Source organism: Canis lupus, chromosome 9, assembly GCF_003254725.2.
Source record: "Canis lupus dingo isolate Sandy chromosome 9, ASM325472v2, whole genome shotgun sequence".
NCBI lineage: Eukaryota > Metazoa > Chordata > Mammalia > Carnivora > Canidae > Canis > Canis lupus.
This window is the reverse complement of record NC_064251.1, coordinates 56,462,578-56,480,001: the sequence shown is the minus strand read 5'-3', so window position 1 is coordinate 56,480,001 and position 17,424 is coordinate 56,462,578. Positions and strand designations below refer to the sequence as shown.

The following is a 17,424-nucleotide window of genomic DNA, read 5'->3' as shown; positions in this document are numbered from 1 at the left end:
CCCAAGGCAGGAGAAGGTCGGGGCCTTCCTGTACCTCTGGCCACCCATATGAGGTCTGGAGGAAGGAGCACCAGTACCTGGTGCACAGACAGGGAGAAATGGCCCTGCTCCATTACACATGAAAGAAGCAAGTTGTTACACACCACGTATATTATCATTCTACTTTGTTAAAAAATTAACCATTTGGGTTATTCATATACTCATATCAACACACACATACAGAATTCATATACAAGTAAAAGAAAAACCCGTTTCCTCTCTGCATGTAATACTACTGACACCAAATGTGTGGTGGTTTCTATATGAAGCAATTCTCGGTGGGCAAGGACTGGTTTCCTACAATGTAACTCAGTGCTGATACTAACTGACTGGAGTTAATACCAAAGCCATGGGTTCAGGGCTCCATCCCCCAAGACTGCCTGCACTTCAGACGCTCATCATGAGTCTTAGGTTGTCACCTGTACTGCAGACCGACTGGATATAAATCGGGAGTTCTCATGACCCCCTCATCAAGTTTCATAATTTGCTTGAACAGCTCATGAAATCCAGAGAAACACTTATTTATATTGACCAGTTTGCTATAAAGCATACAACTCAGGAACTGCCAAATGGAAGGGCCTCACAGGGCAAGGTGTGTGGGAAGGCGCACGGAGCTTCCATGTCCTCTCCGGGTACGCCACCTGCCTGGCACCTAGATGTGTTCCCTAACATGGAAACTCTCTGAACCACATCATTTAGGGATTTTTTACAAAGTTCCCATTAGTAGGCAGGTGTGGTTGAAATGGGGCCTTATTATGAATAGCAAAAGGTGTTCTTTTCAGGCTGCCTGGGTGGCTCAGACAGTCAAGCATCTGCCTTCAGCTCAGGTCATGATCTCAGGGTCCTAGGTTTGAGCTCCACATCCGGTTCCCTGCTCAGTGGGAAACCTGTTTCTCCTTCTCCCTCTGCCTTTCCCCCACTTGTGTTCTCACTCTCTCTCAAATAAGTAAATAAAATCTTTATTAAAAAAACACTTGAGGGGATCCCTGGGTGGCTCAGCGGTTTAGCGCCTGCCTTTGGCCCAGCGTGTGATCCTGGAGTCCTGTCACATCAGGCTCCCTGCATGGAGCCTGCTTCTCCCTCTGCCTGTGTCTCTGCCACTCTCTCTCTCTCTCTCTCTCATGAATAAATAAATAATCTTAAAAAAAAAAAAAACTTGATCTTAGCCAAAAAACTGAGAAGCGATTATAAAATCTTTATTTTTTAATTTTTTAAAAGATTTTATTTATTTATTCATGAGAGACACAGAAAGAGAGAGACAGAGACATAAGCTTGGACCTATGTTGATCCCAGGACCCCGGGATCACGCCCTGAGCCTAAGGCAGATGCTCAAGCACTGAGCCACCCAGGCGTCCCAATTATAAAACCTTTAAAAAACAAACACACAAACAAAACCCAAAAGGTGTTCCTTTCACCTTTATCACTTAGGAAATCATAGAGGTTTTAGGTGCTCTGGCCAGAAGCTGGGGAGGAAGACCAAAATTTGTATTTCTTATTATATCTCAATATCATAACAGGTATTGAATTCCTTAAACGCAGTTACTAAGCACCTACTGTGTGCCAGGCCTGGGACTAGTTAGTAAGCCACTAGCACAAAAGCAGCAATAGCTCTAGCAGAGAGGCAGGATGCATAGTGGTTAGGAATGGTCACTCTGGACACCAAAGATCTGATCCCTGGCTCTGAACTCCCTTGCTGGGTGTCTTTAAGGTGTCATTTGCCCTCAGTTTCCTTTTCTGTAAAACAGGGATAGCCATAGTGCCTAAACCCTAGGCCTGTTTGAGGATTAAATGAGATCAGATCTGTTACTGCTCTTAGCCCAGGGCCTGGCACAAAGAAAACTCTCTGGAGGCATTTACTCATCTGGCTCATCCTGGCTCATCTTATTCCTCCACGAGACAGGCACCATTGTCATCACTTCTACCCAACAGATGGAGGAAAACAAGACTCACTCACGTGGAGTTACTGGCTCAGTTCATGCACAGAGGAAAGGTAGGGCTGGGATTCAAACCCAGATGGTCAATCCCACAGCACCTCTTGGACCATTTCAGCCTGCATAGGGAGTATGCATAGTGTTCCTAAATGAAAAAGAGATACATCCTGTTGTGATGAAGTTTGGGGCAAGTATTCAGATACTTAGTCAAACACTAGTATCTGTAGATTTATCTGGTTACTCTTTGCAGAGTGGGTGGGGCTTATTCAATCAATTGCAGGCCTTAAAAGAAGAAAAAAGAAAAAGCAAAAATCTGAAACTGAATCCCCCACAAAAAAGGGAATTCTGTTTCTGGACTCTTTTGGGACTCGAGCTGCAATATCAACTCTCCCCTTGGTCTTCAGCCTGCCGCCTGCTGCCCTACCCTGAAGATTTTGAACTTGCCAGGCTCCACAATAATATCAGTAAATACAATTTTTAAGTTTGTTTGTTTGTTTGGTTATTTATAGGATCTCTATGCCGAATTGGGGCTCCACCTCACTACTCTGAGATCAAAAATCACACACTCTACCAACTTAGCCAACCAGGTGCCCCACATGATCAAATTTCTTCAAATAAATCTCTCTTTGTATATGCACTTCCTGTTGGTTCTGTTTCTCTGAAGAGCCTTGACAAACACATGTCTCATCCTAGGAGCACATGGTGTGGCTCTACTGAATGCGGTAGACAAAGTCCTCATCTCAACAGACTCCTAGAGATATATTTCTGTTTTATTTATTTATTTATTTATTTATTTATTTATTTATTTATTTATTTATTTGAGAGAGAGAGAACCCAAGAGCAAGCAGTGGGAAGGGACAGAGGGAGTGAGTCTTAGACTGCGCTCTGAGTGGGGAGCCCGATGTGGGGCCTGATTTCACAACCCTGAGGTCACAACCCAAGCTGAAACAAAGAGTTGGACGCTTTACCGACTGTGCCCCGCAGGCACACCATATTTGTTTTGTAATCTAAGACCAACTACCCAAATTTTGTAAATCCTAGAATGAGATCGAGATAGACTTCTTATATACAGTGCCATTAAGTAAAAAGTTTAAATTTTTAGTTGGGGAAGGGAAGGGGAGATGCTTGGTAAAGTACTGGAGAGAGGCCCCGGAGGGGACAGCTGGATTTCCTGACTCTGGGTCGCCACCCTCTAGATACACTGGGGCCCTGAGCTCTCCCCACTACCCCAGGCTGGCACAGAAGTCTGTGAGCAGCTCTGACCCCTACTACTCCTAGCAAAGAGCTCCTAAGGGAGCATGGACTAACCATAGCATGACACTTGCCCCAGGCAATCTGCAGCAGATGTGGAGGGGAGTATGGAGCATGCCCTGACCTTGGGGGAATCTTCTGGCCATATGACAATAGTGCTCTGAGGAGCACTGAGCCAGCCCACATGAATGTCTAACCATGTGTTGTGGGTCAAATTGTGTCCCTACACAATTCTCATATGGAAGTCCTAATCCCTAGTACCTCAGAATCTGATTTTTTTAAAAATAGGGTCATTACAGATGTAATTAGTTAAGAAGAGGTAATACTGAGTACAGCAGGTTCCTAATCTGAACAGTGTCCTTATGAAAGGGGAAGTTTGGACACAGGCATGTATATGGGGGAAAAAGCCATGTGAACCTGAAGGCAGAGATTTGAGCAATGCTTCTACAAACCAAGGAACACCAAAAATTGTCAGCAAATCAGCAGAAGCCAGGAGAGAAGCTTGGCACACTTACTTCCTCACATCCCTCAAAAAGAATTGACCCTGCTGACACCCTGATCTTGGATCTCTAGCCTTTTACGTTTGGCCTGTTGCAAGACAATAGCTTTCCCTTTTTTTTTTTTTTTTTAAGATTTTATTTATTTATGGGATTTCTGGGTGGCTCAGCGGTTTGGTGCCTGCCTTTGGCCCAGGGCGTGATCCTGGAGACCCGGGATCAAGTCCCACATCGGGCTCCCTGCGTGGAGCCTGCTTCTCCCTCTGCCTGTGTCTCTGCCTCTCTCTCTCTCTGTGTGTACTCATGAATGGATAAATAAAATCTTAAAAAAAAAAGATTTTATTTATTTACTCATGAGAGACACACACAGAGAGAGCAGAGGGAAAAGCAGACTCCCTGCAAGGAGCTCGATGTGGGACTCAATCCAGGATCCTGAGATCAGGCCACAATAAAATCAACTGAAGGCAGACACTCAACTGCTGAGCCACCCAGGCGTCCCAACAATAGCTTTTCACTGTTGAAGCCACTTGGTTTGTGATACTCTGATAGAGTAACCTTACTAACTAGCACACCATGCCCTGTCATTCATGGCTGTTGGCTACTCTCTTCTCAAATGGGCCTCAAGTAGCCATTAATGTGGTTCCTGAAGACCAGAGGGGAATGACAATGCTTAGCTGGCTCCTGGGGGCCCCTGTTTTTTACACTTCTGGTATCAGAATTCTTAGGGACTTGCTAAAATGCAGATTTCCAGGCCTCACTCCAGATCCACTAAGTCAGAATCCAAAGTTTGGGGTTAGAATCTGGATTCTCAACTCCAAAAAAAAAAAAAAAAAAAATCTGGATTCTCAAAAGTCTCTCCAGCTTTTTTTTTTTTTTTTTTAAGATTTGTTTATTTGACACCCAGAGAAAGAAAGTGCACAACTGAGGGGAGTTAAGGAGGGGCAGAGGAAGAGGGAGAGAGAGAGAATCCTCAAACTGACTCCCCATTCAGTGCAGAGCCTGACACATGGCTCACTCTCATGACCGTTGTGACTGTTACCTGAGCTTGGTAAGGGTTGGATTAAGGGTTGGATGCTTAACTGGCACCTCGATCTCTTTCTTTTTTTTTTTTTGTAGACTTTTTTTTTTTACAACAGTTGTTTGCAGAAAAATCAAGATGATAGTACAGAGAATTCCCATACATTCAGCACTAGTTTGCCACACTATTGTACTATTAACATTTTACAGTAATGTATTTGTTACAAAACAAACCAGGGTGCCTGGGTAGCTCAGTCAGTTGAGCATCTGCCTTCAGTTCGGGTCATGATCCTGGGGTCCTGGGATCGAATTCTATGTTGGGCGCCCTGCTCAGTGGGGAGTCTGCCTCTCCCTCTGCCCCTCCCCTCCAGTTGTGCTCATTCTCTTTCTCAAATAAATAAACTTAAAAAATTAACAAACCAATATTGATACATTACTATTTACTAATGCCCAGAAATTATTTAGATTTCTTTTATTTTTACCTAAAGTCCTCTTTTTCTGTTCCAGGATCCCACAGTATATCTACTCATCATGTCTCCTTAGGTTCTTCTTGGCTGTAGTGGTTTCTCAGACTTCACTGCTTTTAACGACCTTGATAGTTTTGAGAAGTACTGGTCAGGTATTTTGTAGGATGCCTCATTACCTGAACCTGACCCATGTCTTTCTCATAAGACTGCGGCTATGGATTACTAGGAAGAAGACCACAGAGGTAAAGTGTCATTTTCATTACATCTTATCAAGAGGACATTACCAGCAACACAACTTATCACTGTTGCTGTTGACCTTGATCATCTGGCCGAGGTGTGTTTGTCAAATTCCTAGCTGATGTTTATGCCAGATAAATAGGAGGGATGGAGAGAAGGCCTCTGACTCTGTGACAATTCTTTTAGGTCACTGTTCAGAAGAAAGTAGCCATAGCGAGCAGGCGGCTCACTCACAGAGCAAGTCTTACATGTCAGGCACCAGGGCAAGAACCTCACCATGACTTCATTTGTTACAAGCCCACCAGGTAGGCAAGATCACAATTCTCATGTTATGTATAAGGAAGCTGAGCTTCTGAGGCCCCGCAGCCAGAAGCCAGCAGAGCCACACCTGCTCAGCACTGCTCTGAACTGTGCAATGCCCCCTTGTGAGGGTGAGGGAGCTGCAGTGGCTGGGGCCTCCTCTCCCAGGGTGACAGCACGCATGAGAAATATGCACTGCCTCCCCTTGGGGCCCAGATTTGAACCTTTGAACAGTTTTTAAAAAAATATTTTATTTATTCATGAGAGACACAGAGGGAGAGGCAGAGACCTAGGCAGAGACAGAAGCAGGCTGCCTGTGGGGAGACCAATGTGGGACTTGATCCCAGGACCCCAGGATCACGACCTGAGCCAAAGGCAGATGCTCAACCACTAAGCCACCCAGGCATCCCCCCGAAATTGGAACCTTAGCCAGATGCTAAGTTGCTCCTTCTAGCCCAAATGTTTTAAGTGGGAATACTTCCACTTAGTGGATAGAGACTAAAATATTATTAGGGGAATAATATTGAGAGGGAAGAGATCCACGTGGATAGAGTCAGGCCCAAACAAACAAAACAAAACAAAACAAAACAAAACCAAACCATCCACAAGGGATCAAGATGTCCAAAGCCTAGGAAAATCAAATTGGCAGAAAAAATAATTGGTTTTTGATAATTTTCCTGAGTATTGGAAAAGAACTTTCCTTTTTTCTGTTTGTCTTTTCTTTTTATAGATTTTATTCATTCATGAGAGACACAAGGAGAGAGGGAGAGGCAGAGACACAGGCAGAGGGAGAAGCAGGCTCCAAGCAGAGAGCCCGACGTGGGAGTCCATCCCGGGTCTCCAGGATCACGCCCTGGGCTCAAAGTGGCGCTAAACCGCTGAGCCACCAGGGCTGCCGGAAAAGAACGTTTTTATTTAAGTAATTCCTACACCCAATTTACAACCCCAAGATCAAGAGTTGTATGCTCTACAGACTGAGCCAGCCAGGCTCCCCTAGGATAGAGTCTTTGACTCTGTATGCCGTTTACTTAACCAGTCCTTTACTGATGGATGGTAATGACGTTTCCTATTTGTTACTATTACATTGCAGCTATGAGAATCTAAGTACCTGTAACTGTCTGCAACTTATGCCAGAAGAGATTCCTGAAACTGTAACTACTGAGTCAGAGTATTTTTAATTTTGACACATACTACCAAGTTATTCCTGAAAGGTTACAAAGTTGTACACCTTCCTACCAATAGCACAGGTTGCCCATTTTCTCATATCATCACCCATACTGGATATTTTATTAATTGTTTAGAAAGGCAGGAAAAATCGTATGATTTTCTACTGTATGTCTTTTATTATTAGAGAGGGTAAGCATCAGTTCTGGTTTATTGGCCATTTGAATTTACACACACACACACACACACACACACACACACAAATTCATGTCATTTGCCCAATTTTCTTACTGTTTTATAAGAGCTCTTTATATATTACAGATTCTCATTCTTTTTCTAAGAAAGATTTTATTTATTTATTTGAGAGTGAGCGCACACATGAGCGGGGGTGGGGGGAGGAGAAGAGGAAGAAGCAGTCTCCCCGCTGAGCAGGGAGCCCCATGCAGGCTCAATCTCAGAACCCTGAGATCATGACCTGAGCCAAAGGCAAACACTTAACTGACTGAGCCACCCAGGTGCCCTTGGATAGTCATTCTTAAACATATCATACATATTTTTACCTGTCTTACCATTTGTTTATCATCTTTTCCTCCATAAAGAAATTTTTCCTTTAACCCCAATTGGGTCAAATCTGTTGGATCTTTTTTCTTACAACTTCAGAGTTCTATGTCATATGTAGAAAAGTTTCCCCTACTCTTGCTTTCTGCACAGTTATCAATTCCAGCTTGCCAATAATTCTTATCTTATCCATTCACTGCCCTGCCAGCCACCTGGCCTTTCAATGCCCTGAACAGCTCTCTAGCCCTGAGCCAGAGCTAGGCCCTCTGGAGTCCCAGAGCCGGCCTGGACATGGAAGCTGCTGGATGCCCTGGCCTCAAGCTCTTCTCCAGCTGCGCTGCCACCCGGGGAGCAGCAGCCTGGATGGCATCCTGGATGCTGTGTAAGTCCCACTGGGTCCTCAGGAGGGCATCGTCCAGAGTGAAAAAGCCATCACGTGTACGCCGTACTTGGGAGCAGACAGCAGTGGTCTTCAGCTCCAGGCCGATCTCATGCACCAGCCTTCTCAGCTGCTTCTGTGTCTCATGCATGCACTGCACCTCTGCCAGGGACACACAACAAGAGATCTGAAGGTTGGGAGCACAACCTCTGGTATCTTCTGATCCAAATCCACACCCATGATACCTCTTGGCTGTGTGATAACCTTAGGCTTTGCTATTCAAAGTGTAGCCCAAGGGCCAACCCTGAAAGTTTATCATACGTGCAGAATTTTGGGCCCCACCCAGAACTGCAGAATCAGAGTTTGCTTTCTGGGCAGGTTAACTCCCAGAAGGTTGCCCGGGTCTAAGACCTGCTATGCTCAGCTGTAAAATGGGAGGTTGTGAAGAATTTAAGATACAAGGTACATAAGGTGCTTATTATTGGGAGAGTCCTGGTCAATACTCAAGTAACTAAGACAGAGAAGAAAGGAGGGAGGGGCTGAGCTGGGTGGGACTGGGGGTGGTGGTGGTGAGGATGCCCACTGCAGCCCACTGCAACTTGAAACACTTGGAGGCTCTGGAAATGAACAGTTAAGTATAACTTGCTCACTGAGGTCTAGCTTCAAAGGGTGACTTGGCAGCAAACAGGACAGCATTTGATCTGGGTGCCATGTGATGGGCCGAGTCCAGTCCAGGGCTGAGAAGGAAGGTGGACCCTGGTGCATTACCCAGCAGAAGTCAGGGCTAGCATGTGCTGGCCTCTGCAAGGGCACTCCACAGTGACTCCCCAAACCCAGGAGCCCCACACTGCTCCAACTTCCTGGGGCAACTTACCCATGAGGAATTCCGGAGGTGCAAAGTAGAGGCATCGGATGCCCGTTACCAGCATCGGGGACTTATCCATGGGCCGGATTAAGCCTCTCACAGCCATATCATAGGCCTCTTGGGTCTGCAAGTCCAGGTTGGAGTACCTGGGGGTCAGAAGGGGGTTGGTGTGGGATGGGGAGCTGGGCCTGTTTACCCCTGGCCCTGACCCACTCATAAAGAGCCTTCCATCTTTCCTGTTCCTCCAGCCCCCTTCTTCTCTGTCCCCTCCAATCCCTCAAAGCAGGCTCTGCCCTCCTCTGCGTAGTTCCCCCAGCTTCCACGCACATACTGCCTGCTGCTACACCCTGCCTCTATGTCCTGGGATGTGGGTTCCTGGCTTTCCTCTCCACTAAATCATATGCTCCCACTGACGCTAGCGGGGGCTTCTTGCTCCCCCCTGGTCTCCCCAGGGGCTGGTCTGGCACAAAGAAACACTTCTGTGGGCTGTGAAAGGTAGAAGTGGTTCATGTCTGCTTTTAGGCTCTAAAAAGATCCATGGAATCTGCCCCAGGATGGGCAGAGCCTACATGGAGCCCAGCAGGCACTTCTCACTCTTGCTGCACCTCCTCAAGGGCCCCTTTCAGGAAAGTGTGGATTGGGCCCCACTTACATCACCAGGGCCTTCTGATGGGAGCCCTGGATCAGGGCCAGGATTCGGTCCAGCTTCTCTCTAGTCACATGGTCTGGAAAAGCCAGGGGACAGTCAGCACACAAGCACCTGCTGAGGAAGGGCCGCAACAAACTGGCAAATTCCCTTCCTTCAACCCAGCTCTATCCTTGGAAGTCAGAGGAGTCCCAGAGTTCCCATTTAGGGAGGGGGGGGGGGGGGAGAGTTCTTTGAGAATCTTACAAAAGCCAGGACCTCTTCTCAGAAAGTTATGCCTGAACTTAACTTTGTGAGGACATTATTAAGGGGCTCACAGACTCCAAGTTAACAAGTTTCTTTTTCTAAGATTATTTATTTATCCATGAGAGACAGAGAGAGAGACAGATAGACAGACAGAGGAAGGCAGAGACACAGGCAGAGGGAGAAGCAGCCTCCATGCAGGGAGCCTGACGTGGGACTCGATCTCGGGTCTCCAGGATCACACCCTGGGCCAAAGGCGGCACTAAACTGCTGAACCACCCGGGCTGCCCAACAAGTTTCTTTTGGAAACTCAAAGCCATCATAAGACTTATCCAATATATATTTTTTAAAAATATTTTATTTTATTTATTTATTCATGAGAGACAGAGAGAGAGAGGCAGAGACATAGGCAGAGAAAGAAGCAGACTCCTTTCAGGGAACCCAAAGTGGGACTCGATCCCTGAGCCCAGGATCACGCCCTGAGCTGAAGGCAGATGCTCAACCACTAAGCCACCCAGGTGCCCTGACTTCTCCAATATTCTAAGCCAAGTCCCTTGAGCCCCAATTTTTTTTTATTTTTTTTAATTTTTATTTATTTATGATAGTCACAGAGAGAGAAGGAGAGGCAGAGACACAGGCAGAGGGAGAAGCAGGCTCCATGCAGCCTGATGTGGGACTTGATCCTGGGACTCCAGGATCACACCCTGGGCCAAAGGCAGGCACTAAACCACTGAGCCACCCAGGGATCCCCAAGAAATTTTTTTTAAAAGATTTTATTTATTTATTCATAGAGACAGAGAGAGAGAGAGACAGAGACACAGGCAGAGGGAGAAGTAGGGAGCCTGACGTGGGACTGGATCCAGACTCCCCAGGACCACGCCCTGGGCTGCAGGCGGCGCTAAACCACTGCGCCACCAGGGCTGCCCTAGAAATTTATTTTTTAAAGACTTATTATATTTATTTGAGAGAGAGAAAGAGCATGTATACACACACACACACAGGAGGAAGTGGCAGAGGAAGAGGATCTATGTAAGTACTCTTCTTAAGAAATTTAGATTAGGGGGCACCTGGGTAGCTCAGTGCGTGAAGCATCTGACCTTTTTTTTTTTTTTTTTTTAAGATTTTATTATTTATGAGACACAGAGGTAGAGACATAGGCAGAGGGAGAAGCAGGTTCCCTGTGGGAAGCCCAATGCGGGATTTGATCCCAGGACCCCAGGATCATGACTTGAGTCAAAGGTAGATGCTCAACCACTGAGCCACACAGGTGCCACAGCATCTGACTCTTGATTTCAGCTCAGGTCATGACCTCAGGGTCATGGGACCCAGCCCTCCATTGGGCTCTGCACTCAGCGCGGAGCCTACTTAATATCTTCTCCCTCTGCCCCTTCTCCCTGCACACATGTGCATGCACTCTTGTTGAAATAAAATAAATAAATAAATAAATAAATAAATAAATAAATAAATCTTAAAAAAAAAAAAAAAAAAGGAAGAAAGAAGGAAATTTAAATCAGCATTAACAAGCATCGCCCCTCCTCCAAATTCTGGCTTCCTCCCTACCAGAAGTGTCAACTTGGTAACTGTCTTTAGACATGTTTTGTATGCCGACACACCCACATGTACAGATATATAGTGTTATTCTGCCACATTTACAATCCTCTCCAGAAGATGCAGAGGTGTGTGTTTGCTCTCCCTGCTAGATTGAGTTCACTGAAATTAGGGACGCCATCCGATTCATTGTATCTCCCCTCTCCAAGAGCCTGGAACATGGTCAGTGCCCCAAAACATAAGTCAAATAAGAAAATGTAATAGATCTTATAGAAAGTGTTAGAACATAGAGTAAGAAGTGAAGAATAAGCCATCCAACTATACATCCACCCACTTACCCACCCACCCATCCACCTTTCCATCTTTCTACCCAACCAACAAGCACTTCCATGTCCCAGGCTCTGCACTGTATGGAACTACAGGAGTGGAATGACATGGTCCTTGCTCTCATGACAGTGTGGTGGGAAGACAGATATTAAATAATCACTAATCATGGGGTGCCTAGGTGGCTCAGTTGGTTGAGCATTGGACTGTTGATTTTGGTTCAGGTCACAATCTTGGAGTTGTGGGATTGAGCCCTGAATCAGGCTCCACGCTCAACAAGAGTTGGCTTGAAATTCTCCCCCTCTGCCTCTGCCCCTCCCCATGCAGCGTGGCTCGCTCGCTCTCTCTCTCTCTCTCAAAGAAGTAAATTAAAAAAAAAAAAATTACTAAGCATTAGTTGATTACTGTTCTGAGAGTCCATGTAATTCATCTGTGGGTGAGAGGAGCTTCCCTGAGGTGACATTTATGCTAGGTGGGGAGGCACAGGGGAAGCACAGGGCATTTGTACCTGGAAGACAGAGTGACATGCCCAAAGCCCTCCAGTAGCCAGCTCAAACTTACTGTGCTAAAGTCACTGAGGGCTGTGTGGCCTGTGTAGGGGTAAGGAATCAAGGGAGAGCAAATGCAAAGGCAATCATAGCTACTCCCATTGCCCTAGGCTCCTGTGGGCTCTCACCATATGTTGACTTCTCCACCAGCTGCCCATCCTCACAGAAGTCATCTGTGGCTTTGCCCAGGAGGCCACGTATTGTGTAATCCTATGGGGATAGGAAAGGGAAGATGTGGTTAGTGTCACTGCTCTCCCTCAGCACTGAGAAGGGAGGTGTGTCACCTTACACCCCCTCCCCCATAACCTGCTAGACAGTCTGCAGGTGGGGCAGGGTCCTCCGGTCTCCCGTTAGGGAGCCAGGCACTCAGCCCCCACCCAGCCACCCTACTGCGCTCCCAGGGAAGGGCACCAGACTTCCCTATGACAGCAGGCACTTGCCCACAAAGGGCAGTGACAGCCCTACCACAACCGCCCCATGCCTCTGATCTCCTCTCTAGCCTGACAACTCCTCCCAGTGCACCCTGTTGACTTTTCTCCAGCCTCCAAATATGATCTGTGCAGCTAATGGCCTCTGCCACAAGGAAGAGATGATGGCAACAGCAGTAATTTATTGAGCATTTACCATGTGCCAGTGACTGTGCTAAGTATGTTGCATGGAGTTAGCTAACAATCTTCAGAGTAACCCTATACAGGAGGTACTATCATCTCTCCCATTTTACAGATGAGGAAATGGAGGAACCCAGATGCTAAATAATCCACACAGGGACCTACAGCTGGCAGGACAGGGAATTGTTTCAAACTAAAGCCAACTGGCGGGCAGCCCAGGTGGCTCAGCGGTTTAGTGCCGCCTTCAGTCCAGGGCCTGATCCTGGAGACCTGGGATCGAGTCCCATGTCGCGCTCCCTGCATGGAGCCCGCTTCTCCCTCTGCCTCTCTCTCTCTCTGTCTCTCATGAATAAATAAATAAAATCTTTAAAAAAAGAAAAAACAATTAAAAATAAATAAAGCCAACTTGCTCCAGAATCTGTGCTCTTAACCACTAGAAATGGAGGCTCTCTAATGCAGCACCTCTGTCCCCACTCATGGTACCAGACCCTATGGCCCCAGCCCAGATGCAAGCTCCCTGATGCGTGGATGGTGACAGCCACTTCTCAGTCTTGGGGGGAGAGAGGAGTGGCATCATGATCAGGCTCTGGTGTCAGACAGATCCAGGTTCAAATCACAGCTCCATTCCTTACAGGCTGCACAACTCTGGGCAAATGATATCCCTTCTCTGTGCCTCAGTGGTCTCATCTGGAAGGTGGGTTGTGAGGCATCTACAAGGAGTCCACGTGCAATGCTCAGTGCACAGTGGCTGGTACGCAGTAAAGAAAGCTGGAAGTTATTACCATGCTATTCACACAGTCTCCCCCAGCACATGGCCATGAAACAACACTGGCTAATGGCCTAGGTGTTCCCCCACGGAGTCCTCTCAGCTTGACTCTCACCAGTGACCCCCAGGGAAAGGACCAAGGGCTAAATGAGCTGTCCCCAGCGCCCCCATACCTTGGTGAGGTGAGCATTGTACATGCTGGTGAGGAGCCTGCGTCCATGTCCCACGCCGAGTACTGGAAGACACCCAGGCTGATCTCACACCTAGTTCCCCCTCCCCATTTCCCTGAGATCTCCAAGTCCTACAACCACCACCAGAATACTTCCGCCTCTGATGTTACAAAAAATGCAGGTTTCTGGGCCCACCCATTTGTACTGACTCTGACTCATGGAGGGGAGGGGCCTCGGATACTTCGTGAGCGCCCCAGGGGGTTCTTTCTGATGCACTCAAAAGAAAGAGACCACTGGCCCAGTCACATAGACCTACACTCAAATCTGGGGTGGCTCTAAGCTTGTCCAATAGCCTCCTTGGGCCTCAAGCTCCCCCATCAGTAAAATGGGGATACAAAATACTTCTGATCCCTGTGGCTGTTTTGAAGATTGAGGCAATGCACAGAAAGAAGTCAGAACAAAGGAAGGGCCCGATAAAGGGGCACTGTGGCCATTCCTGCCTGTTTCTCCCTCTGAAGAAAGCAGAGAATGACCCTCCATTCACTCCTGGAGAGGGAGGACAGGGAGAGGGAGCATGAGATCATGTCTCCCTGCCTGTGCCCAGGAAATGAGACAAGGGGATTGTGACTACCGCGCATGGAGGATGTGGCCACCGCCTGCCCTGGGGACACAGATGGTTCATGACTCAGGGCTTTGTGTGTCCAGCTCCAAAGACATTCAGATCCTGGCCAGTAGGGCCAGAGTCATGCTCTTGGCTACCCCACACAAGTGAAAGCTTTTGCTCCCTGGACCAGGGTCATTCACCAGCCACATAACACCGAACAAGTCAGCTAAGCTCCTGGAGCCTTCTTTTCTTCATAAAATCATAAACTATCTATCTAATGAAAACATATGCACAAAGTGGGCAATTAGGACATTCCCCCCATTCCACCAGCTGATCAGACTTGGGGCAGGAATCAGCGAAGGAGGACAGCAGTGGGAAACGGCTGTCAGGATGGAAGTGGCCTGGGTTCATCGTTGCTCCCCAGTCTTCCCCCAAGCCTGTATCACTGCACCCTAGGCTCACTACATCACTTACCAAGCACCCCAGACGCCTGGGCATCCAGACGGTGTCCCACACCAACCTTCAGGCTGGTGAATGCTGGTCCGCAGACTAGAAAGAAACAAACAAGGTCCCTTTCCTCAATGAATCCAGCCTCCAGGATGATTTCAGCCTGCACAATTGCTTCATTCCTAGGACGTAGCCTCATGGACCCCAAACCAGGATCAGGTTGGACTCTTGCTTCCTACCATGGAATCTGAGGCCCAGAACCATTTCCTCAGCTCCCTGGGCCCAGAAAAAGGGCTTGTTAATCTCCCTATCATCATTCCCCCTGTGAGAGGTTTTGACTGGACTGGACTTAACACTGGGACTCAACTTTCCTACTCAGCTGTGGCAGAAGAGTCTGCCACTCCGGTAAGAAAATGGAGGTGGTAAGTTCCTGAAGGTGGGGCCTGGGTCCCTAGTTCTACCCCCAGAGCCCAGAATTCACTAGGTGCTCAGAAAGTAACTACTGAAAGAATGAATAACTCATTAAAAATATATACAGTAAAACATGTGGGGGCGGGCTGGGTGGCTTAGTTGAGCACCTGACTCTTAGTTTCACCTGGAGTCATGATCTCAAGGTCCTGGGATTGAGCCCTGCTTTGGGCTCCACACATGCACATGTGCTCTCTCTCAAATAAATGAATAAAATCTTTTTTTAAAAATGTGGGTTTTAAAAATAAAAAAATAAAAATGTGTGTTTTTGTGTATATCTCAATAATGCTGTTAAAAAAAAAAAAAAAACTGCATGAAGGAATGAGCCAGAAGCACATACACTTCTACAGAACAAGAGGTACTTAGGGGAAGGATACAGGATGGTTAAGAGCCTACTGAATATAGGCTAGGTTACTTAATGTCAACATTGAGCATTTGTGAAATGAGAACAGGACTCACTTCACAGGGTTGTGGTGAAAATTTAATGAAATGGTACTTGGCGAGAGCTTAACACAGTATCTAATATAGAAGAGATCCTCAGTACATACTTGTTATTGCTACACTGTAAAGTCACTAAATATCACTGCCAAAGGGGTTTTAGTGGTTTCTGATCAAGTCTATCAGTCTTCCTAATACTGTCTAGTGACAAAGAACTCATTATCACTAGTTCCATTCTTGGGTAGCTTTGTTGACTAAAAAAAAAAAAAAAAAATCACTCTTTCAGGGCACCTGGGTGGCTTAATGGCTGTCTGCCTTTGGCTTAGGTCATGATCCTGGGGGTCCTCAGATAGAGTCAGACATCCTGTTCCCCGCAGGGAGCCTGCCTCTCCCTCTGCCTATGTCTCTGCCTCTCTGTGTGTGTCTCTCGTGAATAAATAAATTAAATATTTAATGAAAAAAAAAATCACCCTTTCCCAAGAACCCAAAACATCTGCCTTAGGACTTCTACCTGAAGGTCTCATCTCCCAACTGGAGTCCCAGAATAGTTAAAAGGTGTCAGAAAACTACAGTCCACAGGCCAAATCCTCAAGCCTGTTTTTTTAAGCCCATGAGTTAAATTTTTTTTTCATATTTCAGTGGTTCCAAAAGAATCAAGAGAATAATATTTTGTGACATAGGAAAAGTATATGAAACTCAAATGTCACTTTCCATAACTAAAGCTTTATTGGAACACAGTCAGGTTCATTGCATTCCATACTACCTACAGGTTCTCTGCACTGCAATGGCAGAACTGGGCCTGCAAAACCTAAAGCATTTGCTATCTGGACCTTTCCAGAAAATTTGGCGACTCCTGGTCAAATACTTCATCCCCACTGCGGCCCATCAAGGGATCTGGGACGGGAGTCTGAGTACCGACTGGGACACGGATTCTGCGCAGAGACTGCCTGGGAGGTGACACCCAGGCCCCCTTACCCAGGGGATGGTTGGTGAGGGTGGGCACACTGGTGGCTGTGAGGGTAAGCTCCTTCTCTTCATCGCTTCCTACGGGTCCTAGCAGGAAACGAACACGCTGTTCAGGGGCAGGAGGCTTCCCAGCATTGACACCTGAGTACACAAAGGTAAAGGGCATGAGGTCAATTTTGTCCAAACACCTGGGGGTGGGGGGGGTGGGGACGGGGAGGTGTGCAGACGTAGAAGACAAAACCCACGACGTATAGGATAGCAGCTCAGAGACAGGCCTGGGTTCAAATTCCGACTCTACGACTTAGGATAATGGACACTATTTGGCCATCTGAACGCAGGGGAATGTGAGGAGTAACGGTGTGCAGAATAAGCTCTGCCCAGGAGCCTGGGTCACATGACTTCACTTTGCCGGAAGGATGAGAGGCGGAGGTGGACTCCCGGGAGAAGCGGCGGAGCGGGATCGTGGGTCTGGTTCCAGGCACTCACCCTTCAGAAGCTGCAGCTCCACGGTGTCCCGCAGGTGCTTCCACTTTAGCCCCGGGGGTTTGTAGACCGCGAAGAGCCCCTGCAGCCGCGCCAGGGCGCAGGACCCCATGCTCAAAGCCCGCGGCGCGGGCTGGCGGAACAGCTGCTCTTGAACGGAAGTGCCGTACGGTCCCACCCTAAATGAGGTCCGGAGCATGAGCGCCGCCATGTTTCGCAGCCGGAAGAGGTTCACGTCTTATTGGCCTCCGGGAAAACGCGCAGGGGAGAGAGAATTGGGGTCCGGCGCTGAACCCCAAGCTAGCGGGGCTCACCTGGGGACCCTTGCCGGAAGTGAAGGGAAATGGGGAGAGTTTTGCTTCGGTGGAAGCAGGTGATAGACAGGTCGCCTGGGTTTCCCTCTCATACCTAGCGATTAGGCCTTCTGCCCGTGCTACGATTTTTCTCCTTCAAAGGCCGT

At 47.4% G+C, this 17,424-nt stretch overlaps 1 protein-coding gene across 1 annotated transcript; it reads right to left on the bottom strand.

Annotated features, from left to right (window-relative positions):
* Nucleotides 1–7,231: 7,231 nt before the first annotated feature.
* Nucleotides 7,232–17,101, bottom strand: TRUB2 (TruB pseudouridine synthase family member 2). Its single transcript, XM_025475317.3, has 8 exons — nt 16,968–17,101; nt 16,491–16,622; nt 14,637–14,711; nt 13,562–13,623; nt 12,143–12,224; nt 9,358–9,430; nt 8,715–8,851; nt 7,232–8,002 (listed from the first exon to the last, which is right to left on the bottom strand). Exons 1-8 carry the CDS (start codon nt 17,074–17,076, stop codon nt 7,719–7,721), a joined length of 954 nt encoding a protein of 317 aa, XP_025331102.1. The 5' UTR covers nt 17,077–17,101; the 3' UTR covers nt 7,232–7,718.
* Nucleotides 17,102–17,424: the final 323 nt, after the last annotated feature.